Source organism: Alligator mississippiensis, chromosome 3 (assembly GCF_030867095.1).
Source record: "Alligator mississippiensis isolate rAllMis1 chromosome 3, rAllMis1, whole genome shotgun sequence".
Classification (NCBI taxonomy): Eukaryota; Metazoa; Chordata; order Crocodylia; family Alligatoridae; genus Alligator; species Alligator mississippiensis.
Genome location: NC_081826.1, coordinates 164,366,263 through 164,388,582, shown reverse-complemented (window position 1 = coordinate 164,388,582; position 22,320 = coordinate 164,366,263). Strand labels below are relative to the sequence as shown.

At 43.2% G+C, this 22,320-nt stretch overlaps 2 protein-coding genes across 7 annotated transcripts in view; one reads left to right on the top strand and one right to left on the bottom strand.

The window, feature by feature from the left end:
- SNX30 (sorting nexin family member 30) overlaps nt 1-8,400 on the top strand; it is a 71,838-nt gene extending 63,438 nt beyond the window's left edge. For 4 of the 6 annotated variants that reach the window (XM_059724615.1, XM_059724619.1, XM_059724617.1 and 1 more), the window contains 2 exons: nt 1,683-1,835; nt 3,303-3,423. In XM_059724615.1, the coding sequence (XP_059580598.1) occupies nt 1,683-1,835; nt 3,303-3,401 (252 nt within the window). In that variant the 3' untranslated portion in view covers nt 3,402-3,423. The other 2 variants (XM_019490657.2, XM_059724616.1) reach the window with 1 other exon arrangement.
- Nucleotides 8,401-9,519: 1,119 nt separating this feature from the next.
- Nucleotides 9,520-21,697, bottom strand: LOC102559486 (thymic stromal cotransporter homolog). Its single transcript, XM_019490695.2, has 4 exons — nt 19,805-21,697; nt 17,432-17,515; nt 15,648-15,804; nt 9,520-10,707 (listed from the first exon to the last, which is right to left on the bottom strand). Exons 1-4 carry the CDS (start codon nt 20,880-20,882, stop codon nt 10,650-10,652), a joined length of 1,377 nt encoding a protein of 458 aa, XP_019346240.1. The 5' UTR covers nt 20,883-21,697; the 3' UTR covers nt 9,520-10,649.
- Nucleotides 21,698-22,320: the final 623 nt, after the last annotated feature.

The following is a 22,320-nucleotide window of genomic DNA, read 5'->3' as shown; positions in this document are numbered from 1 at the left end:
TGCTTGTGTGGGAAGTTCAAACATACTCTGTCAGTCAGCCTTACTACTCCCACTGAAGTGAATGGTAAGCTTATTTCCCTAATAACCTTGCTGTAGGTTCCCACCACCAGACTGGAACAAATGATAAATTCAGCACAAAGAAACTGACCTGAGCAGGGGTGGCTGCAGGTGGTGTTGCAGAAAGTGGGAGCAGGATGTTCAAGGGGGGTACCCAGGTGGAGGCAATGGTGCCTTCCTCGCCCTCCCCTACTTGCAATACTGCACTGTAGGCCAGATGCAGATCTAATTTAAATTGCTTGGCAGGTTGGATCTGGCCCAAGGGTTGCCAGCATCTAACTGCATTCTGGAGAGCTTTATACTCCAACTATAGATCTGGGCTTTTTTTAAGTGAGTAGGGAACTTTAAAAATGGAGGCAGTTCTACAATTCTGTTGGGGTTCATTGGTCCACACAGGTATCCTACATGTGGGCTCTTTTATTTAGAAATACAGTCCATATGTGGAACTTTCATGTACTAGGCTTCAATCCTGAACTATTACTGGGAAATAAGATGGAAAGAAGACTTTTTTTCATAAAAAAACAAAGCAAAGCTTGTTTTCTGTTTTAGTCGCATTCCCCAAGAATTTGCTTGCTTATTTACCATCACCTTACCAAGGCACAGAGGGCCCATGTATCTAGTTCCGTTGTCACAAGCAGTAGGTCTGTGTGAAGCTTTGGTCACTGATTGTTTGGTGGCCGAATCTCTGAATCGAATCGGGAGACCCTTGAATTTCTCCAAATTGAATCGGAACCCTCCAAAAGAGATTCAATGATTCAGCCGTAGACGTAGCTTTTAAATAGTTTTTCTACATACCTCAAGGTATGTAGAAAAACTATTTGGTAGTTGGCTCGTGAACACTGAGATGGTGGGGCAGATGGAGTGTCCCACAGGAGCATGTGGGGGGTCCCAGTGCACTCTGTGGTGGACCCAGAAGTGGACCAAAAGCCCTTCCCATCCACTTCCAGGTCTGCTGTAGAGCATGTGGGGGACCCCACCTCCCAGCTTGGTGACTTGTGCCTTCTGGGTCTGGGGAGATGCCTGGGGTCCCACCCACAGCTGATTGCTGAGGAGGAAGGGGTCCCCTGCACTCCTGTGGGACGCTCCATCTGCCTCCACCATCGTAGCATTCACAAGCCACACCTGGTACCTCCAAGGTATGTAGGAAAAACATTGAAAGCTGTGTATGTCTGAATCGCTGATTTTCTCCAAATTGGCATCAAATCTTCAGATTTGGCCAAATTTTGAATTGGGACAGTGATCCAAATCAATGAATTGAATCGCTGTCCTGTTTCCCCATCTCCTCCTCCTCTCATCATGGGGGGGGGGGGACGACTTCCATTTCTTTGCACAAATGGAAGAGAGAAGATCCTACCCTACCTGCCTAAGTGGGATTCTGTTTCACTCTACAAGAGTCCTGTTCCACAATGAAGCAGGTTCTGGCTTGGTGCCTCATCCTGTTTCGTTCTCTTACTCTGCCTCTCCTGGAGCTGTTCAGTTACAGCTCCCGAAAGAAATTGTTTCAGGTAAAGAAATAGAAGGACTGAGTTGTGCAATGGTATGTATGTAAAATGTACATTCCCAGTGACTGGGGAGGATGGAAAACGAGTAACCCTAGCATTGCTAAGAAGTCTGGCTTCTCTCAGGTGCCAACAGATGTGGAAAAATGTCAGGACCGAGTAGAGTGCTTCAATGCTGACCTGAAAGCGGACATGGAGAGATGGCAGAACAGCAAACGCCAAGACTTCAGGCAGCTGCTTATGGGAATGGCAGACAAAAACATCCAGTACTATGAGAAGGTAACACCCCAAGTTGCTGTAATACTAATAGCTTACTACCGGTGACCTTTTGACCTTGAGATTAGGGGCATGGCTTCTACACTCCAGTGCTGCACTGCAGTGAATGTTAGTGTGATGGATTTCATATTGGGCCTGGAGGGCTTTTAGCTTCACTCACAGGAGCAACCCACTTTTGCTGTAGGTCATCCTGGAGCTGCTACTAGTGTTTAGCATTACCACTGACTGATCTGAGCATGAAACAGTGGCTAAACACAAGGGCAGTGGAATTACCTCAGTGATGCTGGTAATGCAGTAGTTTGATGTTACCATCTGAGATGCCCCCACTCTTTATCCAGGTTTGGTGCTTCTACATGCATCTGAAAACCAGCTGCCTTATAATAAAGTCTTGGTATCTTCCCCCTTTTTTTTTTATGCCAGCACTTTCACTGAGTTAGTATAGTAGGAGCCAAATGTACTGTATGTCCTCATAGTAATCTTAAAGAGAAGGAAATAGGTGTGGGAGGGGGGAGTAATAGTCCTAATTCAGCCCCATGTACATGCTGGGATTAATCTCTTAGTTTTTATAGCGGTGCAGTGTCTGTCACTCTCACTCCAGCCTATGACTCACTCATGGAGTCCCCATTGTGGCAGCAAGCTGGTTGCCTAATTTATTATCCAATGGTAAAAGGTCTATACTGCTTTAGATAACTTACTTGGGTGTGATACTGTAACTTGTCTGAGAGCAAAATGAGTCTCGGCATGTCTCGAATCTGGAGTTTAAGCCTGTAATCTGTACACAGATAAATAGTTCTGTGTATGTGGTAGGTTCTCTAAATCTATGTTGTGATATTTCTCTGGGATGTGTGCTGCTGAAACCTTGAGGTGCTGGCAAGTGAGAACAGAGTGTTTGGGTTCAAGTAAAATGTTTAAAATCTAATGAGTTTTATGTCCCAACCCCCTTGACTAAAAGAGAAAATGTAACTGTGGAGCTTTTAGTTCTAGCAAGCTGAATTGACCAAATGGCCTTGTACTTGATTCAACTTTAAACGGTAGTTAAGCTAATCTTGCAGCTTTTCTACATCTTCATTTCTTTGTGGCTTTGCTTTTCTTTACTTGCTTCTTAGACTCCATTCCAACAGGCAAAGGCTGACTTGTACTCTGGAGCAATTTCATGCCTCCACTGCTCTGCTAAGCCTCCCTGCTAACAGACCACCATCAGTTGCTTAAAGCTGTTTAGTAAGTTTTTTTTTTACCTCCAAAATAACACTTTAAAGACGCAGTGGAGGCTGCATTTGCCATAGGATGTAGCATTTAAAATTGGAAAGGCAAATATTATGTTTCCTTAAGTGTAACTTGGGAAATTCCCAACTTGCCAGTGGTCTAGACTAATGACTAACACTTTGGTGCATTTTACTGTGATATGGCAGATGGGTGAACAACTTATTAGGAATTTTTTTTAAATCCTCTGCTTTTTTTTTTTTTTTTCAGCTCATAAGCTGCTCAACTGGTGATGAGGACCATGCTTTTGAGATTGGTTTACTTTACATGATAGAGACTTGGAGTGAAGGAATAGTAGTATGTAACTAGAAACTTACTGCTGCATCTTTTTTTGCAGTGCCTTACGGCGTGGGAATCAATTATACCACTATTACAAGACAAGCCAGAGACCAAATAAGAAGCCTCTTCATGGACCCTTCTAGCCACATGTGCTTAGTACCACTAAACGACATACTGGAACTATCCAATGCACTACTTTGTTGTGATAAATGCCAGCTGTGCTCGATTTGGAACAGACCCATTGAAAGCAGTTTTGAATTTCCTCATCTGTTTGTATTTAAACCAGTGTTTCATCTTTTGAGTTGCCTTGAATGGTTCCTTTTCCATCCTATGGTGTGATCCTGGGATCATAATGGAAATGCACAGGGATTTTGATAAAGAAAACTTACCTCTTTTCCTGGAAGGAACTAATGAGTGGAACACTAAAAAGATGAAAATAAAACTCTACTGCAAGATGCCAATATGACATCTTTATTACCATCCTCTTTTGTTTCATAAATAAGGGTTACTTCTTATGAAACAGCACTTTTCAACCACTCCTTGTAACCTTTTTGATGCAGAGGTAATGGTTGGAAGGGGAGGCCTTTTGGCTACTTTCTGTGAATTCAGCTCTAGGACTACTTAATTCATAGGGAACTTTTCATGGGGGAGTTGAGCTGGTCCTAGAGAAAATATACTGACACCTCCTGCAGAAAGCTTGTGATGCAAGCATGAACTGTGGTTTGTGAGTGTGGCATGCTGTTGGTTCATCTTGAATATCCATGCTCGTTTGTTTACCTTGGTGACATGAAGTAATGTGTATGTGGGACAGGTTTAGGGATCAAAGGAGAGCGGAAGTGAGTTTATGCTGTTGCCTATCCAGTGCGAATTGACAGGTGTGTACTTGCAGTTCTTTGTCTCCAAAGCTAGCTCAAAAAGGGTATGACTTTTTTTCTGTATGCTTTAACTTTGGAAGTGTCTAAGCAGAATCCAGTGTTCTTCTGGCTTGAGTTGGTCAAGCTTTCCACTGTAGTAAAGATGGATTCTTGCATTCTCGCTTCCTTTCTTTTTTCAGCAGCCAAAAGATGTATCAAGTGCTTGCTTCTATACCAAGCATTGTGCATGTGTGAAACTGGCCTTAAACATGTTGAGGTGGCAGGAATAGTAAGTTTAAATACCCCCATGTTGCAAATCCACCTCCTGTTTGGTGTTGGTGGCCTTAATACCTTCCAAAGGAAGGAATACTGCCAAGACTGGTTACAGATGATCTGATCTAGCAGTGCATGAAGAATCTCAGTATTTTGCACCTTTTTTACCCATAGCAATCTGGGGGGGGGGGGGGTTCTGTTTGCCAAAACATTGGTGTAACATCAGGCTTTGAATATGAGCAAAAGTTCTGCCTTTCTTGACTACTTGCTCAGTAGTTTTGATAGGAATTATCACGTAAACCCAGGGAATCCCAAATCTGACTAATTCAAAGGAATTTTTCTAGTCACCTTTTTCAATTAGGATATTGAGGTGGAGGGGAAAGGCACAATATTTAACTTTTTCTTTTAAATGCTGTTCTCCCACAGAACAATTTAGTTGAGCAGCACTTCTGCTGAGCAAACGAAGGCTTTTCTAAACAAGAACAAGGTTGAGGAGGGGATGGAGCTGTCATCAGCTGAATAAATCAACTTTTCATTCCAATTTTTTGTTTTCAAGTTTGTTAGAAAAAATGGAGCAAATAGTCTTGTAGTTGCAGGGTATGTGGTCTCAAAATTGTTGTAACTGTTTTAGAAGGTACTATTAGCAAAGTACACTGCAGCCTTTGAGTAAGGATTATGGTACCAAGGTGGTGTGGTGTTCCATATAAACATGTAGGTAAGAATTTCACTTTCTTCAAAGGCAGCAGGATTTTGTAAAGGCATTTTTTGGGTTTGGTGCCCTAGAGTTGAGCATGTAACTCTTACAGCCAAGCAAAACGATTATGTAAATCGATGTCTGAAGTGGCAAGAACCTTAAATCTTTGGAAGGGAAGTTCTGATCTGTTACTGGAGGTGGCTGCAGATGATGCAGTTCATCAATAGATGCAAGTATTGCCCGGTTTACTTGCTTGTTTTCCACCCTGCCCCCTTTTCCAAACCAAAACACTTTTAGCCTAAGCCAGTCTGGGAAATTGGTGAAGGGCAGGATGTTACTTCATGAATTATTACAAGTGGTAACCACCTAGAAATGTAAGGAAAACAAGAATTCAAATGACTACTGAAATAACCAAGTATAAACCCATTGAAGAGCAACCTTGTTGCACAATTTTTTTTCTTCTTCTTAATGGGCACTTACAGTACCCTGAAAAAGGAGGTACTTATGGGCTACTTTCTGGATATGTAGACTTGGTGTCACACATGCTATTTACTTAGTTCAAATGAAATAAGTGTTCCATGTTGGTTAGAGACTGCAGAATCCAAATGGAAGGCTTGCCCTCCCCTTTTTTGTGAGCCTGAGGTTAACATTGGGGTCTGAACTTCATGGCTTGGCACCCTCCCACAGCATTAAATTTGCTTCTCATCTCCCAGTTCCACAGCTGCCTGTCCTTTTGAGGGAGCAGGCCATTCACTGCTGCTTCCATCACTTCTGATGTGTGCAATTGTTTGGTTGCTGCAGTTCTTGACACTAGCCCACCTTGGCAAGCACTGTTTTTAGCACAGGCTTTCTTACTCTGTCCTGGTATGTGTTTTGAGGCTTTTTTGTGGGTTTTTTTGTTTTTTGTGCGTTTTCTGTATTGTCTACATAATCTTATTAGGTTTTGACTGTTGCAATAAACATGGGAGAACTTTAAACACAAACTGCTCCTCAATAAGACTCTATGAATCTAAATATGAGGGCACTTCAGGCAGCTCCACTGCCTAATGCTCTTTCATCCAATAACTTCTGGTACTGTGTAGATGTGCCATAACTTCATCTTTTACTTTCCTTGGCAAAATCATTTTTGGCTTCTTCATAATGTGACTCCCATCCTGGAGGTGGGTGTCTATGTGGTTGTGGGGAGGAGGCAAGGTGCAGAATGTGAGGGAATAAGATATGAGAGGCAAACTAAATTCTATCAGGACAGGTTATATTAATTATAGAAATTGCTGAGTGGCTTCATGCATTAGCAAACAGCTTTCAACTTGGCTCATCCCCAAGTGACATTTGATGGTCTGCATCTCAAAACCACTGCACGTGATTTGGCATTAATAGCAGCTGTTGACATCACATCAGCAAGGTCTACAGCTGGAGTTGGCAATGCTGTAGCACTATTTTTTGAGCTCTGTGGTGATGCTTCTGTGTAGCACTTGTCCACAGTATATACTACTTGATGCCCTCTAGTTCTGTAAATGCTTCACATACATGAGCAGTTTCCCCTAAACTGAATGGGATGACTCTTGTAATGTTGCTCATGTGGTATGTTTGCCGTTTTGAGCCCTATTCACAAATGGCCCGTATAGCTGAAGGAATCATGCAAAATTGAATGATGCTGCAGACTGTTAATCCAATCTTAGGTTAATAATAACAACGTTGGTCTTCAATAGCTGGTGCTTCTGACCCACTGGTCTGTGTGTGCAGAACTGTGGGCACATATGCTGTGTCTCTTAGTTAAACTCATCTGATGTTCAGCTGCCTTTTAAACACTAAAGGTACAAAGATAGTTTTCTTCAATATTTAAAAACTTTTTACTACAAACAAATGAAGAACATTTGAGGAGGGAAGTGTCTTTTTTTTTTTCTCCTTTTTATTTATTTATTTTTTTTTAAGGGAAAGATCTTGCTAATATTTGCCAAATATATTTTTGATAATGTGAAACTAGGGACCATCAGGAAAAAAAAACCTTTGTCTTTTTTTTAATGTGAAGGCTTAAATATCAATATTTAAAATGTATTTTGGGCACTTTTTGATTTTTGTAAAGAACTAAATCAATATTGTGCTTGACATACATTGCTTTGCCAGGGCTCTTTGATACATAGAAATAAGTTTATAATTAACAATATTTTAGTTTGGGATTGATTCAGAAAAAGCAGACAGTACTCATTAGAGAGCAGCTCTTAAAGAGCTACAAGCTTTTGTATAAGTCACTCTTGGAGAGAGTAAATGCCAAAAACATATAAGTCAAAGGTGCCAATGTCATCCTGAACTTAAATAGCTTGGGTCCTGATTTTATGGTCCTAGTAGTAGCTGAACCTTTTACAACACTGGTTTCCATTGGGAAGAGGCTCTAGTCATGCAGATCCAGCACTGGGACCTGTTATCTGCACAGCATCTGAATAGATGATGCTGATTTTGGTTTATGCAACAGTGAGCAAACTAGAGTATTCCCCTATCTCTGCTGTGTATGGAACCTAGTCAGCACTGTCCTATCTCTTCTATTTCCTATGGGCCTGCACTTGTAGCTCCCTATCACATTTATGGGAGTTCATGCCAAAAAACTGGCAACTGTTTTGGCATGAAATTGGAGTTCTGCCAGCACACTTAAGAATTTGTCCCCTTCTTGCTTGGTGAGTACACACATACTGAAGATTAGTAACTCACTAGCTAGGTGTCCAACTATATACTATATTTAAGACTCCTTGAAGTAAAAAACCCAAAACAAACAACACTAATTTTATAGAAACTTGGCTTATTCTTCATTCTCTGGTCACTCTCCCATTATTTTGCCTATCATTAGAAACCAATGAAAGCTGTGAAGATTTGTGTTTGTGAATTAGCTAGCGGATGATGTACAGATTGGAGTGGATTTTATTTCATGCCTTCAACCAAACTTAAGTTGTGCTTTTTTCCCCTAAATCTTGTGGGACATGAATTCGTCTCCTTGACTTGAGGTGCTGGCATGTTTCTGTTCTCCTTTTTCATATATCTCTGTATACACATTCTGTGCATTGTTTACTACAAAACTAGTATTGATGAAAACACTTTGAGGTAAATCATTTGTAATGCTTGTTAACTATTAGTGTGTACATTTTTTAATACACCGTTTCTTTACCTCAATTAATTTAAAGGAATGGACCAATAAATGTATTAAAAGATGATTTCTTTACCTAGAATACTCATGTTTCATTTTTGTGTAGTCTCCACTATACCCAAAGCATGAGCCATATCCTTGTTTTGCTGGAGAGTTCATTGCCCTGTCTGTCTATGCTCAAACTTGTGCATTTTAGTACTTCTGGCTTAGCTAGAACTTGTGCTAACTCTTTGGTTTTGTCTAGTAGTTGGTGTCCATCCCCAAGTTAGCACCACAGCATTGATGCTCTGCCTTCTGGTAGAGTGTCCGAGGAGAATGAGATGCTGTCTGGGGCCCAATGACTTGTTCAGTTGGGAGTGAAACCCAGGACTCCTGGGTCTTGGCTCAGCATCTCAAGCACACAACCACCCATTTCCTTAGCAGGGTACAAGAGATGAAAATCATCCTGCTTTTAAAGCTTCCCTCTAAGCCATTTGAGTTCAGCTACACTAAAAACAATCCTGCTGTTCATGGGACTTGGAGAACCTAAGCTTATCTGTACTAGATGCATGAAATCATTTTCTTTATTCTTATTTAAGGAGGTGGCTCTTTGTGGTACAGTTCATGCTCTGAACTTCCTACATGTGGTGTTCTCCCCACAGCAAACAGCACTTGTTTTTTTTCTCTGATTTGTTCAGTCCTCATGCTTCAAGTCCCATTTTCTCAAGGGATGGTTCCTCTCAGCTCCTGTGCAAACCTTTCTCTAGCTCTCAGAAGTGCTTCTCCTTCCCCAAACTGTTACCCTTCCTTTTTTTAAAACTGTATCAAGATGCTGCTTCCAAAAGACTGGGGACAGATACCAGAACCATGCTGTGGTCTTGAATAAGAAGCTCCATGAAATTACTTTTCTCAGTGCATTGGTGAACATACGAGTGCAGGTGCACATTTAATAACTATTGATTTTTACAGGATTTAACCTATTGCATATTTAATGCAAGTTGTATACAAGTGTTTGTATAGTGGCGATGCTTTATGTGCATAACAATACAGCACTATTAACTGAAGTTTTTTTTTATAGGGGTATTTCTGAACTTTCTTTCCATTCACTGTGCTTCTATACATGCCCCTAAAACACATACACAGGTGTTCCAACTTCAGTTCACAGCCAGTGTGGAACTGCCATGCATTCCCCTCCCCCACCCACCCATCGATTAGTATAGTAGAAGATTATAAATTACAATACATGTCTCCTTGAAGGCATTGCACAGATGCAGCTGACTGTTTCATAGTAGTCTGACCTGCCCCGCCCCCCCCCCTGCCGCGTACAAATAGAATTAGCAGTCCCTGCCCTTAAAAACTTCCCCTTCGCTGCCTTTTGTCTTCTCTATTCAGCTGCTGCTATATTTCAGTAAGTTTCTATTCCTCTTCCAGGAAAAAGTGTAAGGGTTAGAACTACACTAGGGTTTGGTTTCAGGGTAATGTGTGTCTTTCCTTTTCCCTTCTAACTCCTCATGGTGTCTCTCTCTTTTTTTTGAGTAACATTGAAGGACTCTTCCTAGATTGTCAGTCTCTACTCAAATAGTATTCAAAGCCCTTATACCTAAGTTATTGACAGGTCATCTTTAGTCAATGCCCCAACCCTCCACAGTAGCTTTTTTTGAATGACGTGGATTAATGCACTTGCTCTGCACCATGGTCAAGAATTGGGGGGGGGTTGTGCATGTTTTACTTCTGATACCCCTTAACACTTTTTCCTAAGCCAAAGCCCCTGAAAAATGTCTTGGATTTTTTTCAGTGGATAAAGTGGTTACTCTGACATGGTCTGCACCCCTCTTCTGTTCCCACACCTTTGCACTACCACCTCAAAACTTATTTAACAACTTGGTCCGAGTCCTATACTTCAATTCTTTTCAATCACTGAAATGAATTAACTTTCCAATTACAGTGGCAACTGGAGAGGGATGAACCTACTAGCTGCAGTGACAGTTCCCCTTTTCATCATTACATTTCAGATGGTGTGAACTAACTTAGAAAAATTGTCTGCAACCATTCTCTGTAAAACAGTAGGGCAGTCTTCCTGTTGGTAAGTAGTGGGTTTATGCCTATTGAGTGCTTTGGACTTGGCCTGCTAGCTACTTTGAGATGGTATTCTGTCACATGGTTACCCCTGGCACGGTTCTTTTTATGAGGATTGCTAGCAATTTCTGCTTAAACCACAGGGATTAAAGTGGCAGACCCAGTTCTTTACATTTTCCTGTAAGTCCTCTGCCTGAGGCAGTAAGCCAGGGTGCTCCTTCACCCTGCACCATGGCTCCAGTGCTCAAAAAAATTTCCGTTACATGGTGTCAGTCTGTCAGAACTTCAAAGGAACCAGATGCTGAACGTTGCTTGAAGGCCACAATGCTGTACAAGAGATGGACAAAGAAGCAAATGTTAATTGCAAGGGGCACTTATGCATGGTGTGTGTGTGGGGGGGGGGACTCTAATTACAGTGGCTCCAAGAGTTGTTTTACTTAAAGCACCTTGATCATCATCAGATCCATCAGTGTCACCATGCTGAAAAATGGCACTGGGGATGCTTTTAAATAAAAGCTTGTTGAATGAGCTTTAGTTAAAGTACCTCCACCACCACTTTTCAGCATGGGGACACTGATGGATGTGGTGCTTGTGTGGTAATTGGCATACCTGTGATTGCAACGTGTTAGACCAGCCTCACTGCACATGTAGTTTGAGTGGGCCCCTCTTCATGTAAAGCTGCAGTGCTACCGGTTCATAGATGCTAGGGCTGGAAGGGACCTCAACAGATCATTGAGTCTGACTCCCTGCCCTGGGCAGGAAAAAGTGCTGGGGTCAGATGACCCCAGCCAGATGCCTATCCAGCCTTCTCTTAAAGACCCCCAAGGTAGGGGAGAGCACCACCTTCCTTAGAAACCCATTCCAAATTCTGGCCACCCTTAGCGTGAAGTTCTTCCTGATATTCAACCTAAATCTGCTGTCAGTTTGTGGCCGTTGTTCCTTATCAACCCAAGAGGCGCCCTGGTGAACAGAGCATCTCTGGTTCCTTGCTGCCCTTCCCTAATGAATTTTGTAGGTAGCCACAAGATCCTTTCAGCCTCAGCAAGAGAAAACTGGGGAGATCTAGTTCCCTTAGTCTCTCCTCTTAGGGGTTGGCCTGCAAACCCTTTCACCATACAAGTGGCCCTCCTCTGGACCTTCTTGAGGTTATCTACATCCTTCTTAAAGTATGGCGCCCAAAACTGGATGCAGTATTCCAGCAGTCAGACCAATGCTGCATAGAGGGGAAGTATTAACCTCCTTGGATCTGCTTGACATGCATCTGCTGATGCATGATAAAGTGCAGTTAGCTTTGCTGCTGGTTTTTTTTTTTATCACACTGACGACTCGTGTTCATCTTGGAGTCCTCTACAACTTGGATCCCTTTCTGCTTCTGTGCGGCTGGGGAATGACCCTCAGCAAGTAAGTGTGCTGGATATTTTTACACCCTAGGTGCAGCACTTTGCACTTGTCCTTGTTGAACTGCACCTTATTGTGTTCTGCCCACTCTACCAACCTGTCCAGATTTGCCTGTGATCATTCCTTACTCTCTGTGTTCACTTCACCCCCACAATTTAGTATCATTCGCAAACTTGGACAGAGATCTAAATCACTGATGAAGACATTGAAGAGTACAGGTTCAAGGACTGAGCCCTGTGGGACCCCACTGCCCATGTCCTTCCAGGTCGATTACTGACCTGTCTACTACCACTCTCTGGGTGCAACACCCCCACCCCACCCCAGCTAACTTGCTACCCACCAGATAGTGTAATCATCTAAGTCACAGCCTCTTAACTTATTTATGAGACTGGGATGAGATGCCAATCCTCTTCATCTACTGATCCTATATTCATGCTCTTCAACTGCCTTTTGACTTTAACCTGAGATCTTGAAAGTGAACCGTTCTGGCTTCTCATAGGTTGCTTTTGCACTGTTTCTTGACTAGCAATATTCCACACTGTCAATCCTTAACTGTGTACATCTGCTTCTATAGATTTGTAATATCACTTAATGACCAGTGCATTCTTAAAGGCAGTGGGTAACTGTCACTTCTACACAGACTGATCATAAGAATGAGTGATAGGGAATATCTGTAGGAAGACTATCTCTTGTTCTTGGATGGTGGCAGAAGCTAACAGATAATCCCACACTTTTTTACAAGAGGCAATGAGGAGTCAGTTACTAGTCCTTCCCTACGGACTGCTATATCATGGCTGTCTTGGCTTCCACTTAGTGAAAATCCACTTTTGACAAGTGTTTTTTACTATGCTAATGCCGCAACTGTCATTTGTGCGTACCTATCATCCCTGTATGGCACTAGTGTGAAAGAAGCTGAGAGGTGATGCTTACCTGGGTTTTGGCCCAGATCTGAATATTTCTGCCTGCAATCTCCTTCCTGAATACAGATGCCCTATTCTGATGATAGCATGCACTGCACTGTGCCCATTCTACATTAACTTCTTGCATGAGTCTCTTGATATGTATCATGTTAGCCAGGCAGGCAGACCAGATGGTGACAACAACACAAATGTCTGCTTGTTCTTCCCACCTCTTACTAACATTAAGTGGACTTGTGTAGTTTAGCTCCTCTGAATTTTGGGGTTGGGACAGAAGGCCAATGTGACTTGTGAGAAGGGAAACTAATGCATCACAAAAGCGCTTAACTTTTTTTTTTTCAGCTTGTAAGATTTGTCACTTCACTACCACTTTGCTCAACTTTGTTCAAAAAGCAGAAGCTTTTTGCTCCCCACACTTCCCCCTCAAGCACTACAGAGAAGATGTCTCGGCTCTCTTTTTCTCTCTTCTTCTATCACAAAAAATGGCTTTAAATTCTTCATTGCAATGTTTCTGAACTTCTGTCTCTCAAACATAAGAGGCAATTGTATTTCCTTATATCTGGTAGGTTTAGTTATGAGTTTGGTTTTTTTTGGTGTTTTTGTTATAATCTTTATCCTCTTGAGCTTTTATTGAAGCTTGACCCATCCCATTCTGCAAAACTAATTGCCTTGCTTGCTCTCCTTCTGGATCAGGAAGGAATTTTACACTAGTTGGATTGGTGCAAACAGATTTTTCTGTTCTCGTCTTTTGGAGGCAAGTGCTATAGCCCACTTGTTTGGATCTCTTCAGTATTTTATCCCACAAGTGTGAGGGTTGTTATCGACAGCCCTCTCCCCCCTGGCTTACTTGTGGCATGTAAGGGTACTCTTTTAATCATGAACACCATGTGACCCTGGGGGAGGGAGGGCATGGCGAGCTCATGGAGCTCACGACCGCCACCACCAGCACCACCAATAGGCAGCTGCGGTACTGAGTGGTGGGCAGGGAGTGGCAAGTGCTGACCAGCAGTCAGCGATGACCCTCAGATGCCGCCAGTGGCAGCAGCCAGTGGTGATCAGGGACCACCGGCAGACAGTCAGCGGCTGGGGTGGGGGTGGTAAGTAACAACTGCACATAGGTGCCACCAGTGGTGTTGGCAGTACTTTTTTTGCAGGGGTGGACTGCCAATCTCTGGGGCTGGGGGGGTGCAGGTGCACCTTCATGCACCTGCTTTGTATCACCAATGCTTTTAATATTTTTATTCATAGATATTAGGGTCAGAAGGGACCTCAATAGATCATTGAGTCTGACCCCCTGCATAGGCAGGAAAGAGTGCTGGGTTTAGATGACCCCAGCTAGATGCCTATCTAACCTCCTCTTGAAGACCCCCAGGGTAGGGAAGAGTACCACCTCCCTTGGGAGCCTCTTCCAGACCTTGGCCACTCTAACTGTGAAGAAGTTCTTCCTAATGTCCAGTCTTTTAGGTGTGCAGCAGGATTATCTTGTTCTAGAAATAGGTTGGACAAGGACTTCTGTAGAATAGTTTGGATATAGATTATTCTGCTTCAATTGGGGAGTTGCACTAGATGCCCTACAGAGGTCCTTTGATCCCTATTTTGTTATAATTGTCTTTCTATGGTTGTAAAAACTCTGGGTGCCTATACACGTGCTTGGAGGTGTTAGTGTTTTAGTTAGAGCAGTTCCCAGGCAGCCATTTCAATTAAAATGCCTCATCATCATATGTATTAAGCCCCCTGCATGTTTAAAAATGGCCACAGATAGCAAGAAAGTACCCCGCAATTTAAAAACGTGCAGGGGCTTAATGCACATGATGTTGAAGCACTCTAATTAATTAGAATGCGCAGCAGACTTAATTTAATCAAGTCCGCCCCCATGTGCTCTAATTGGAACACCAAGGAGCATGTGTATAGGCAGCCTCTTACCTTGGGGAGAGAAATCTATGAGCAGATGAGATTCTTATTTTCCCTATAGGGTGACCTGCAGTACACTAACTTACACACTCTCTCTTTTTCCCTGTGCCCCCACCCCAGTTGGGTAAAGATGACTTGAAATTTCTCTCCCCTTACTTGCTAGTTACCTCAGAAACAGCAAATCTGGCTCTTCTAGGATTGCTGCCTGAGGCAATATCATCATTTTATATTTGCTTAAATCCTTTCCCTTCCTTCACTTAAAACAAGGCTCTCTCCAAATACAGGTTTAACAGTTTTTAGTGACCATTTTAAAAAATGTTGCTGGAGCATCCTTCCTGTATGCATCCATTCTCTCAACTCTTCTTCTTGGGTACAGAGACAGGAGCAGCTCCCCATTGCAACTCATACCACTTTGCAGGAAGTATTATGATTTGCAGCAATTCCCCTGAGCTTAATAGAAGCTTGCTGTTTGGTCTGGGAGTTGGGGATTCCAGCTTCAAGCCTGCGGCCCTGCCTGCAGCAATGCCACTCCCCCTGCCCAGCCCAGGCCCGGTACGCAGGATGGGAAAGGAAAGGAAACGGAGGGAGCTTGTTCTTGGGGTTCCGCAGCCATGGAGTTCAGCAGGCACAAGTTACAGAATGCGCTCAGTGTTGGAGCATGTTTGTCTAAACTCTCATGCAATGAAGGTTCGGATGTTCACAGGATTGGGCCCTTTTAAAGCAGTCTGCAGCCATGCCCTTCTGTTTGGTCACAGCTGTAGACTGCTTTCTGGGGCCAGATTGCATGAAAACTGTCACTTATGGCCATGCCTCTTACATTCCATTTGGTGACTGTCTAGCTACTGTAAAAATTCTGATTTACCTTTGCCCTGCAATGATCCCTTCAAAACAAACAAACAAAATCCCCTAAAAAGCTCTGTTCATTTCTTCACAGGCAGAAAGATGCATGACCTATTTCCACCCCTTTGCATTCCCCCACCTTTTTAAAGCAAGGCACCTTAAGGGGAAATCCCTCCAAATTGAAACCTTCCTATTCCTTACCTGATGGGGATGATACTTAGGCAACCGATGATGCAAGACAAAATGAAACAGAAGCTGCTGTACCAGTCCAGTGTCCATTGATATATTTTGTTGTAGAGTGTAGATGTCACCACTCCAGTGATCACTAATGCCAGCTGCAGCAGGACAAATGCCTTTGCTGTAAACAAACAGATAAGTCATTGCTACCAGCCAAAGTGTATATGAACTCACTGAAAGAGCATCTGTGGACTGAAGACCCCTGTTACTGATGTGGCTGTTTTCTAAGATGTACTAAAGTTACTGAAAAGTCTTTTGGATGGCATGGAAACTGTGCAAGCAGCCATCCTCACTTGGGAACTGCCCTGTCTTAAATGATGCTTTGAATATGGGCAGATTCAATAACTGCATCAATTTCAAATGATGCTGACAGGAGCTGTTGGGATGTAACTTGTCCCTATAGGAGACTTCGTATTCTTCCATAGCAATATAAGCAAACTAATGCAACAGCTACACCATAGCACTTACTATAGATACAAATGGTTATTAGTATATCAATCATAAGGTTGTCCATAGCTTCACTCCTACCCTGCAGCTGGTTCTTTGGAGGTAGAAGAACTGCAAAATGGTTGCTTAAGTAAGGTCTGTTTTGTATGTAGCAAGAGTTTAGTTTCTCCCCAACCAGTTCTTAATCCTCCATAGAGGTCATTATGCTGCTCACAGTGAGCTGTTGTCATGAACACAAATTTAGTTTCATAAGTAGAGGTGGGGCTTAAAATAAGACTTCAATAGCAAATACTCCCAGGGTCTGAATTTAACTGCTAGATAATGAGTCAAACCAAAAACCCAGCACAGTACAACTCTACAACTTAGGATCAGGTGCAAATGGAAAGGTTTGATTAAAAAGTCAGTTGAATGACTAACTCATTCAAAGTGGAGAAGCCAAGTGGGAGTTCAAAAGAAAAAGTAAGAAAAGGATGACTATGAAATCTGACATGCTGATGAACACAGTATCCAGGAATGGCTGGTTCACTTTATTATATCAAGGAAGAGCCATCTTTGGTTCATCTGCTTTATATGAAAAATATCTTTGTTTTGAGTTAGTTACATGTTAATTAGAGTAGCTTTAATTGATAACTTCAAACACATACCATTTTACCTTTTTAATTTCTAAATTCCTTCCAGATGGAGCTTAATACAAGCATCACTTTTGCTAAACATTGTACTTAGTGGCAAAGCTACATGTTTGAATATCTACAACACACTAATTTTCTTCAGGAAGGTAACTAAAAAGTACATATGTAAAAACGAGACTAAAATGGCATAATATTCATAACTGTCAAAATAAACCTTCTGGCTGTGGTGGCTGAACACTGGGGTCTAAAAGACACTAACAGGAGGGGAACAGGATGACAGAGATGATCCACTCTACCCCCTGTTCATCCTATAGCATCAAATTTGTTCAGTGATGGAACTGCCTAAATATTTCCTTCCCCTTCTCTGAGCTGGATGCATCGGTTCAGTGATCTCCTAGAGCATGTGGGGAAAGCACTGTTTGAGATGTCTTAAGTGGATAAGCAACTGAAGAAGTCTGTGCAGGGTGTCCTGAACAAAACGACTTACTTAATTTTGCAGATGGCTCTCCTGGGTTCTGACTGTATGATTTTATTATACAGCCTGCAGTTGGCAGCAATTACCACATTAACTTGCTTTTGAACAATGTGCTAATTGACAGAGACACCCAATTGAGGGTCACATGTTGTCCTGTTCCCCCCGCTTCCAGCCAACACTGAAATCAGTATACTCACTGTAGGATGATCCTTCTACGTGTTTGGACAACACGGATCTGATGGTTGGTAGAGGGACAAGTGCAAACAACATCACTGCCCGAGCTGTAACAATAAAAGGGAAGACTTATTTCCTGTTAAAGGAACCTGCTCCCTAATGCTCTACCCCTGTAGAGCAGGCAGCTCATAGAGTTCACAAGCAACAGCAATTTACTGCAGTTCATATAGTAATTCTACAGTATGGTTCTGTTACATAAGTTTTATTTGGCTCACTTGTGTTCCTATGATATTTTAAAATATGATGCAGTGTAGTTTTTTTGTCCCATTCCAGCAGTTGTCCGGTGGGAAGAAGAAGCCTGCTCCAGTTGGCAGCTAAAAGAGTTACTCTGCAAAGTCGAGCAACAATGTGAATGCTCACTGCAGTGGAGCATGGTTCCACCGAGTTGAGTGGACTAGAACCACCAGATCGCTTTTTCTATTCAGCTTCTTTACTGGAGAGATGCCTCTGGCATTTGTTTGTCGTTTTGGTAGAAGGACAAACCAGTTGTAAGGCCTTAGGAGCAAGAACTCTTTTTCTCTTGTGTGTAGCACTAACATGTGTGGGTAATGGTCCAGGCCTAGCGTTCTTGGGTGCTATCACCCTACAAGTAATTAGCATCTTACAAACCAAGCAGCACCATAGGTCAGTGATGGAATCTAGTTAAACCAACTGCACTTGTGCTTTTGGTCTTCTTCCCTTCTGAAAGCTTCATCCCCAAAGTGGATTTCACTTTATATGTGTGGAATAAATAAAGCCACCTAGAAGGCTCACTTGACTTTTTGGTTTTTCAGCTTCACATCTAATACTCCGGCCTCTTTTCATAAGGAATGGCTTCCAGTGGTCTTTCCATATTACTTTGCATTGATACAAAAGACATGCTGAGCATACTGTCCCTCAATACTATGGTTGTGTGAATACTCTAACAAAGAAATGTGTGGGCTGCCTGTCATGGCCTTTGTTTCTTTATAAAATAAGGTTTCACTACATGGTTACACAAGAATATAGTCTCTTTTTCCTGCAAAATTGGAGTGAGAGATTTAGTTTGGATTCACAGTTAGAAGGTTCTTCCTAAAAAGGTAGTTAAGCACTAGAGCAGGTTCCATAGAAAGGCTGTGAAATCTCTCTGACCTGGCAACTTTTAAGTACATGTCAGACTTGGTTGTATTGATCCTGACTTGAGCAGGCTCTGGACTAGATGGACTGCATGGATCCCTGTCTGACTGTTTTCTCATGATTTCAAGTTAGTTCCTGTCTGTTTTTGGGGTCTGGCTATTGCCATGTCTACCCCCTGTCCATTTAATTTCAGTGTAATATTTTGGGGGATAAAATGCTGGTATTTTAAAATGTGACAGGATCTCAAATGTCTACATTTCTCTATTGGCCATATGTCTAATCGGTGTTCCATCTTCCCCCTTTCTCTGCCCCTAAAGAATCTAGCTCTACGAACACAAGACACTAGATGCCTCTATTTCATCTTTGTCAGAGTAAGCAAACTTTTCATCATCATTGCCTAAGGCCAGCTCTTATGCAAAGCAATAGTTCACATAGTTTCTCAGTTATGTTGTTTGGCTTACATTCACAGTTGTGAAGGATTTTAACTCTTATACGCAGTGCACTAATTACATATTTAAATGGGACAGAGTCTATTTAAAAGTTATGAGTATGAGTTAGTGCTTAAAACAAACACAAGATGTTTTAAAAATGGATAGCTAAAATGCTCTAACCCCTCCTCAGACTTGGAACATAGGGTTTAATAATGTTAATCCAACAACGAGACTGGGGAAAGAGGGACCTGAAACGAACACTTAGATGTGAGGAGCTACACGTGCTAAATGTTAGTTGAGGGCATGAGAATTGCAACTTAGGATCACAGGCCTGCCTTCATCTGAGAAAGGGGTCATAGGTCTGCTTTTGTCACTCCTTTGGCCACCTGCTAGAAGTGTGAACCCCCTTGTTCATGAGAGCAAAGATGGCTGTGAGAATACTGTGCGTGTAGAAATGGAGAGGCAGAAGAAGAGGATGCGATTTCTCACACTGAGCATAGTTTTGTCTCCCTGATGGTTAAATCCTTAGGAAAGATTGTGTGGGTGAATAATTTACTCGGGCTGGAAGATTTATTTTAGAAGCAAGTTTGAATTTTACCCCCAAATGCCCAGCATTTCCTGCTCTGAGGTTTTCAGTGGAATAAATAACCCTGTGCCTCATCCTATGAGGAAGCAGACCAGTTAAAAATCCTCCTTCCCCACCCCCTCAACCACTGCCTTTCTCAGCCTGTCTGGCAACACATGGCATATTAAATCATCAGCGTTCATATCCTGTGGCTGCAGCCAGTTACAGAGAGCAGTTTAACTCACCGATGTAGAACTGGAAAGTCCTTCGCACAAAGGCCATGATGAGAATGCCAGTACTGAAAGACAGTATGCCGATCGTGATCATAGTAGTGTCCCTTAAGTACTTGGAGAACAAAAACACTCCCAAGAAGCTGGTGAGGAAGATCATGTAGCCAGCAGCATTGCCGTAGCCAACCTGAATCCCATTCCAACTTAAAGGTTGCTTGAGCACAAAGAGCTGGAGCACATCTATGCCTCCCGCAACCGCTAAGTCATACGTGACAGCCCCCACAAAGAGCATGGCAATGATGAGTTTTGAGGGCATCACAGGTGTGTGGCCTTCCTTCTCACAGGAGCCCCAATTCCTTACAGTCCTTTCATCAGGTGGCAGTGGGCTGTCAAGCTGATTTACATCCTTGGCTTTGCTGTTATCTGCCAAAGCTGGGTGGGCACTTTCCACTTTGGGGACTCTAAGGACAAAGAGGCTGTAGGTGAGGCAGAAGGCATAGCAGGCAATGCTGCAAGCCACAAGCACGGTGCCCTGGCGGTAGCTGAGGTTGAAATGGACAAAGATGTGCCCAGATGCAATGCTTCCCAAGAAGCCTGCCATTCCATAGATCAACTCGATAATGATAAGCCGCAGAGACCTCCTGCTCTCCGAGGAGCCTAGTGACCCTAGAGCCATGACACCCGCCCAGTAAGTAGTGAAGCCTCCGGTCAGGCCATTTAAGGCAGCAGCTCCATACATCACCTCAATTGGCCACTCAAGCAGGATCAAAAGGAGCAGAAGGGCCCTAGAGACCAGGTAGCCCAGGAGAGGCAAGCAGATGGTGATCTTCCTGTTCTTTCTGTCCCCGAGCTTCGCCAAGCCATAAGCTGACACCAAGGGGCTTAGGCCCAGGACCAAGTTGTAGATGATGTAGAAATTAGAGACTGCTTTCTGCTGTCTGTCCTCGAGTAAATGTGCTGGGGCGGTTGAGTTGGTCTGGTTGTAGTAGTTTTTCACCACCAGCAGCAGTCCTGTGTCATAGAAGGAGCTGGCTACCTGGGCACCAGCAACCACTGGCTCAATCCAGGTCCGTATTTGCATCACCTCAAGCATGATGTCTGCAGGCTAATCCTCTGGGCCTCCTCTGAGGAAATGTCCTGGAGAAAACAGGTCTAGCCGTCTTGCTTTGTAACACACAAGGCAGATAAAAAGGCCTGAAAATTAGTAGAAAAGCAGAGTCATGAGATACATCCTGGCAGTCAGAGTTGCTATCCCCTTCACATACACATTGCTCCTGATTTGTGCCATCTCCTTGCCCATGCCACAGAAGCATGCCTCATTACACCCCCTCCCTGGGTGCTGCTGCTACTCTTCCTGGTATGAATTCAAGAGGTCACATGGTCAAAAGGAATTTCAGTGTCACACTTTTAGGAAGTGAAAATGCCCTAGCTGTGTCTTATAATTCTTTCCCTGCCTTGTCACGTCCCTGATGTGAACAGCACAAAAGGAACTTCCCCAAAGCAATGGTCACCTCTCGCAACAGGGAGTGAAAAGAGCTGAGACTGGGTCACCAAATGCCTTCTTGCCCTACTACACCCAGCCTCTCTCCAGCTTTGCAGGTATATTGCTGGTGTTTTTAAAGCAAGATTCTCTTATCCACCCAAACTCACCCCTCCCCAAAGACAGGTAAATCAATATGAACAACAAATCAGACCAAGATGAGCAAAGTCTAGCCGTGCCTCCTCACCTTTCCCTGCAGCTACTTTCTGTGCTTCTCTGATGTAGGAAATCCAGGAGGGAGAGCTAGAGGTCCTGATATATACAAAGGCAGATCCTAAAAATAGTTTCCCGCCCTCAGAAGTTGAGTAAGAAGTAAAAGGTTGAGCTACAAGTGGTGAGTAAGAGGATACCGAGGACTGGGAGAATGGGAAATGTTTGGCAACCCACTTTCTGGCAGGCCAAACACCTGGAGCAGTGATGCAATTGTAAAAAGCAGGCTGACGAGCAGGGCCTGGCATGGGCTGCAAAGACCATTCATACTTGTGCAAGATCTTGTCACCCTGCCCACCTTGTATCTCACAGAAAGGTTTTCGCTGTTTGTCTTGCTCAGCCCAGCAGCTGTGGATCATGTCTTCTACTGAGAGAGGTTGTCTGTGACCTTCTCTGTGCTCTAGTCCTGCCTGGAGTTCCCCTTCCTTTTTTCCACCTAGGCCATCCAGTCTAAATCCTGCTCAAGCCAGGATTATCCAGACCAAATGTCTGACCTGCACTTAAAAGCTTCCTGTCAGGGAGATCCCACAGCCTCTCTAGGTAACCTGCTCTATGCTTAACTACCCTCGTAGTTAGAAGGCTCTTTCCAAAATACAATCTCAATCTCCCATGCTCCAGTTCTGCAGAAAATAATGTCTACATCCTTCTGTAACCATGTAGTGGTAGCTCTATTAGTTGGGATGGCGAGTGTCAGCAATGAGGGTCTTTGGCTCAGCCTCTCTAACCTGCTTGTTCTGTGTAAATGTACCTTCATTTTCCCCATTGGAGAGGACTGTTCTTC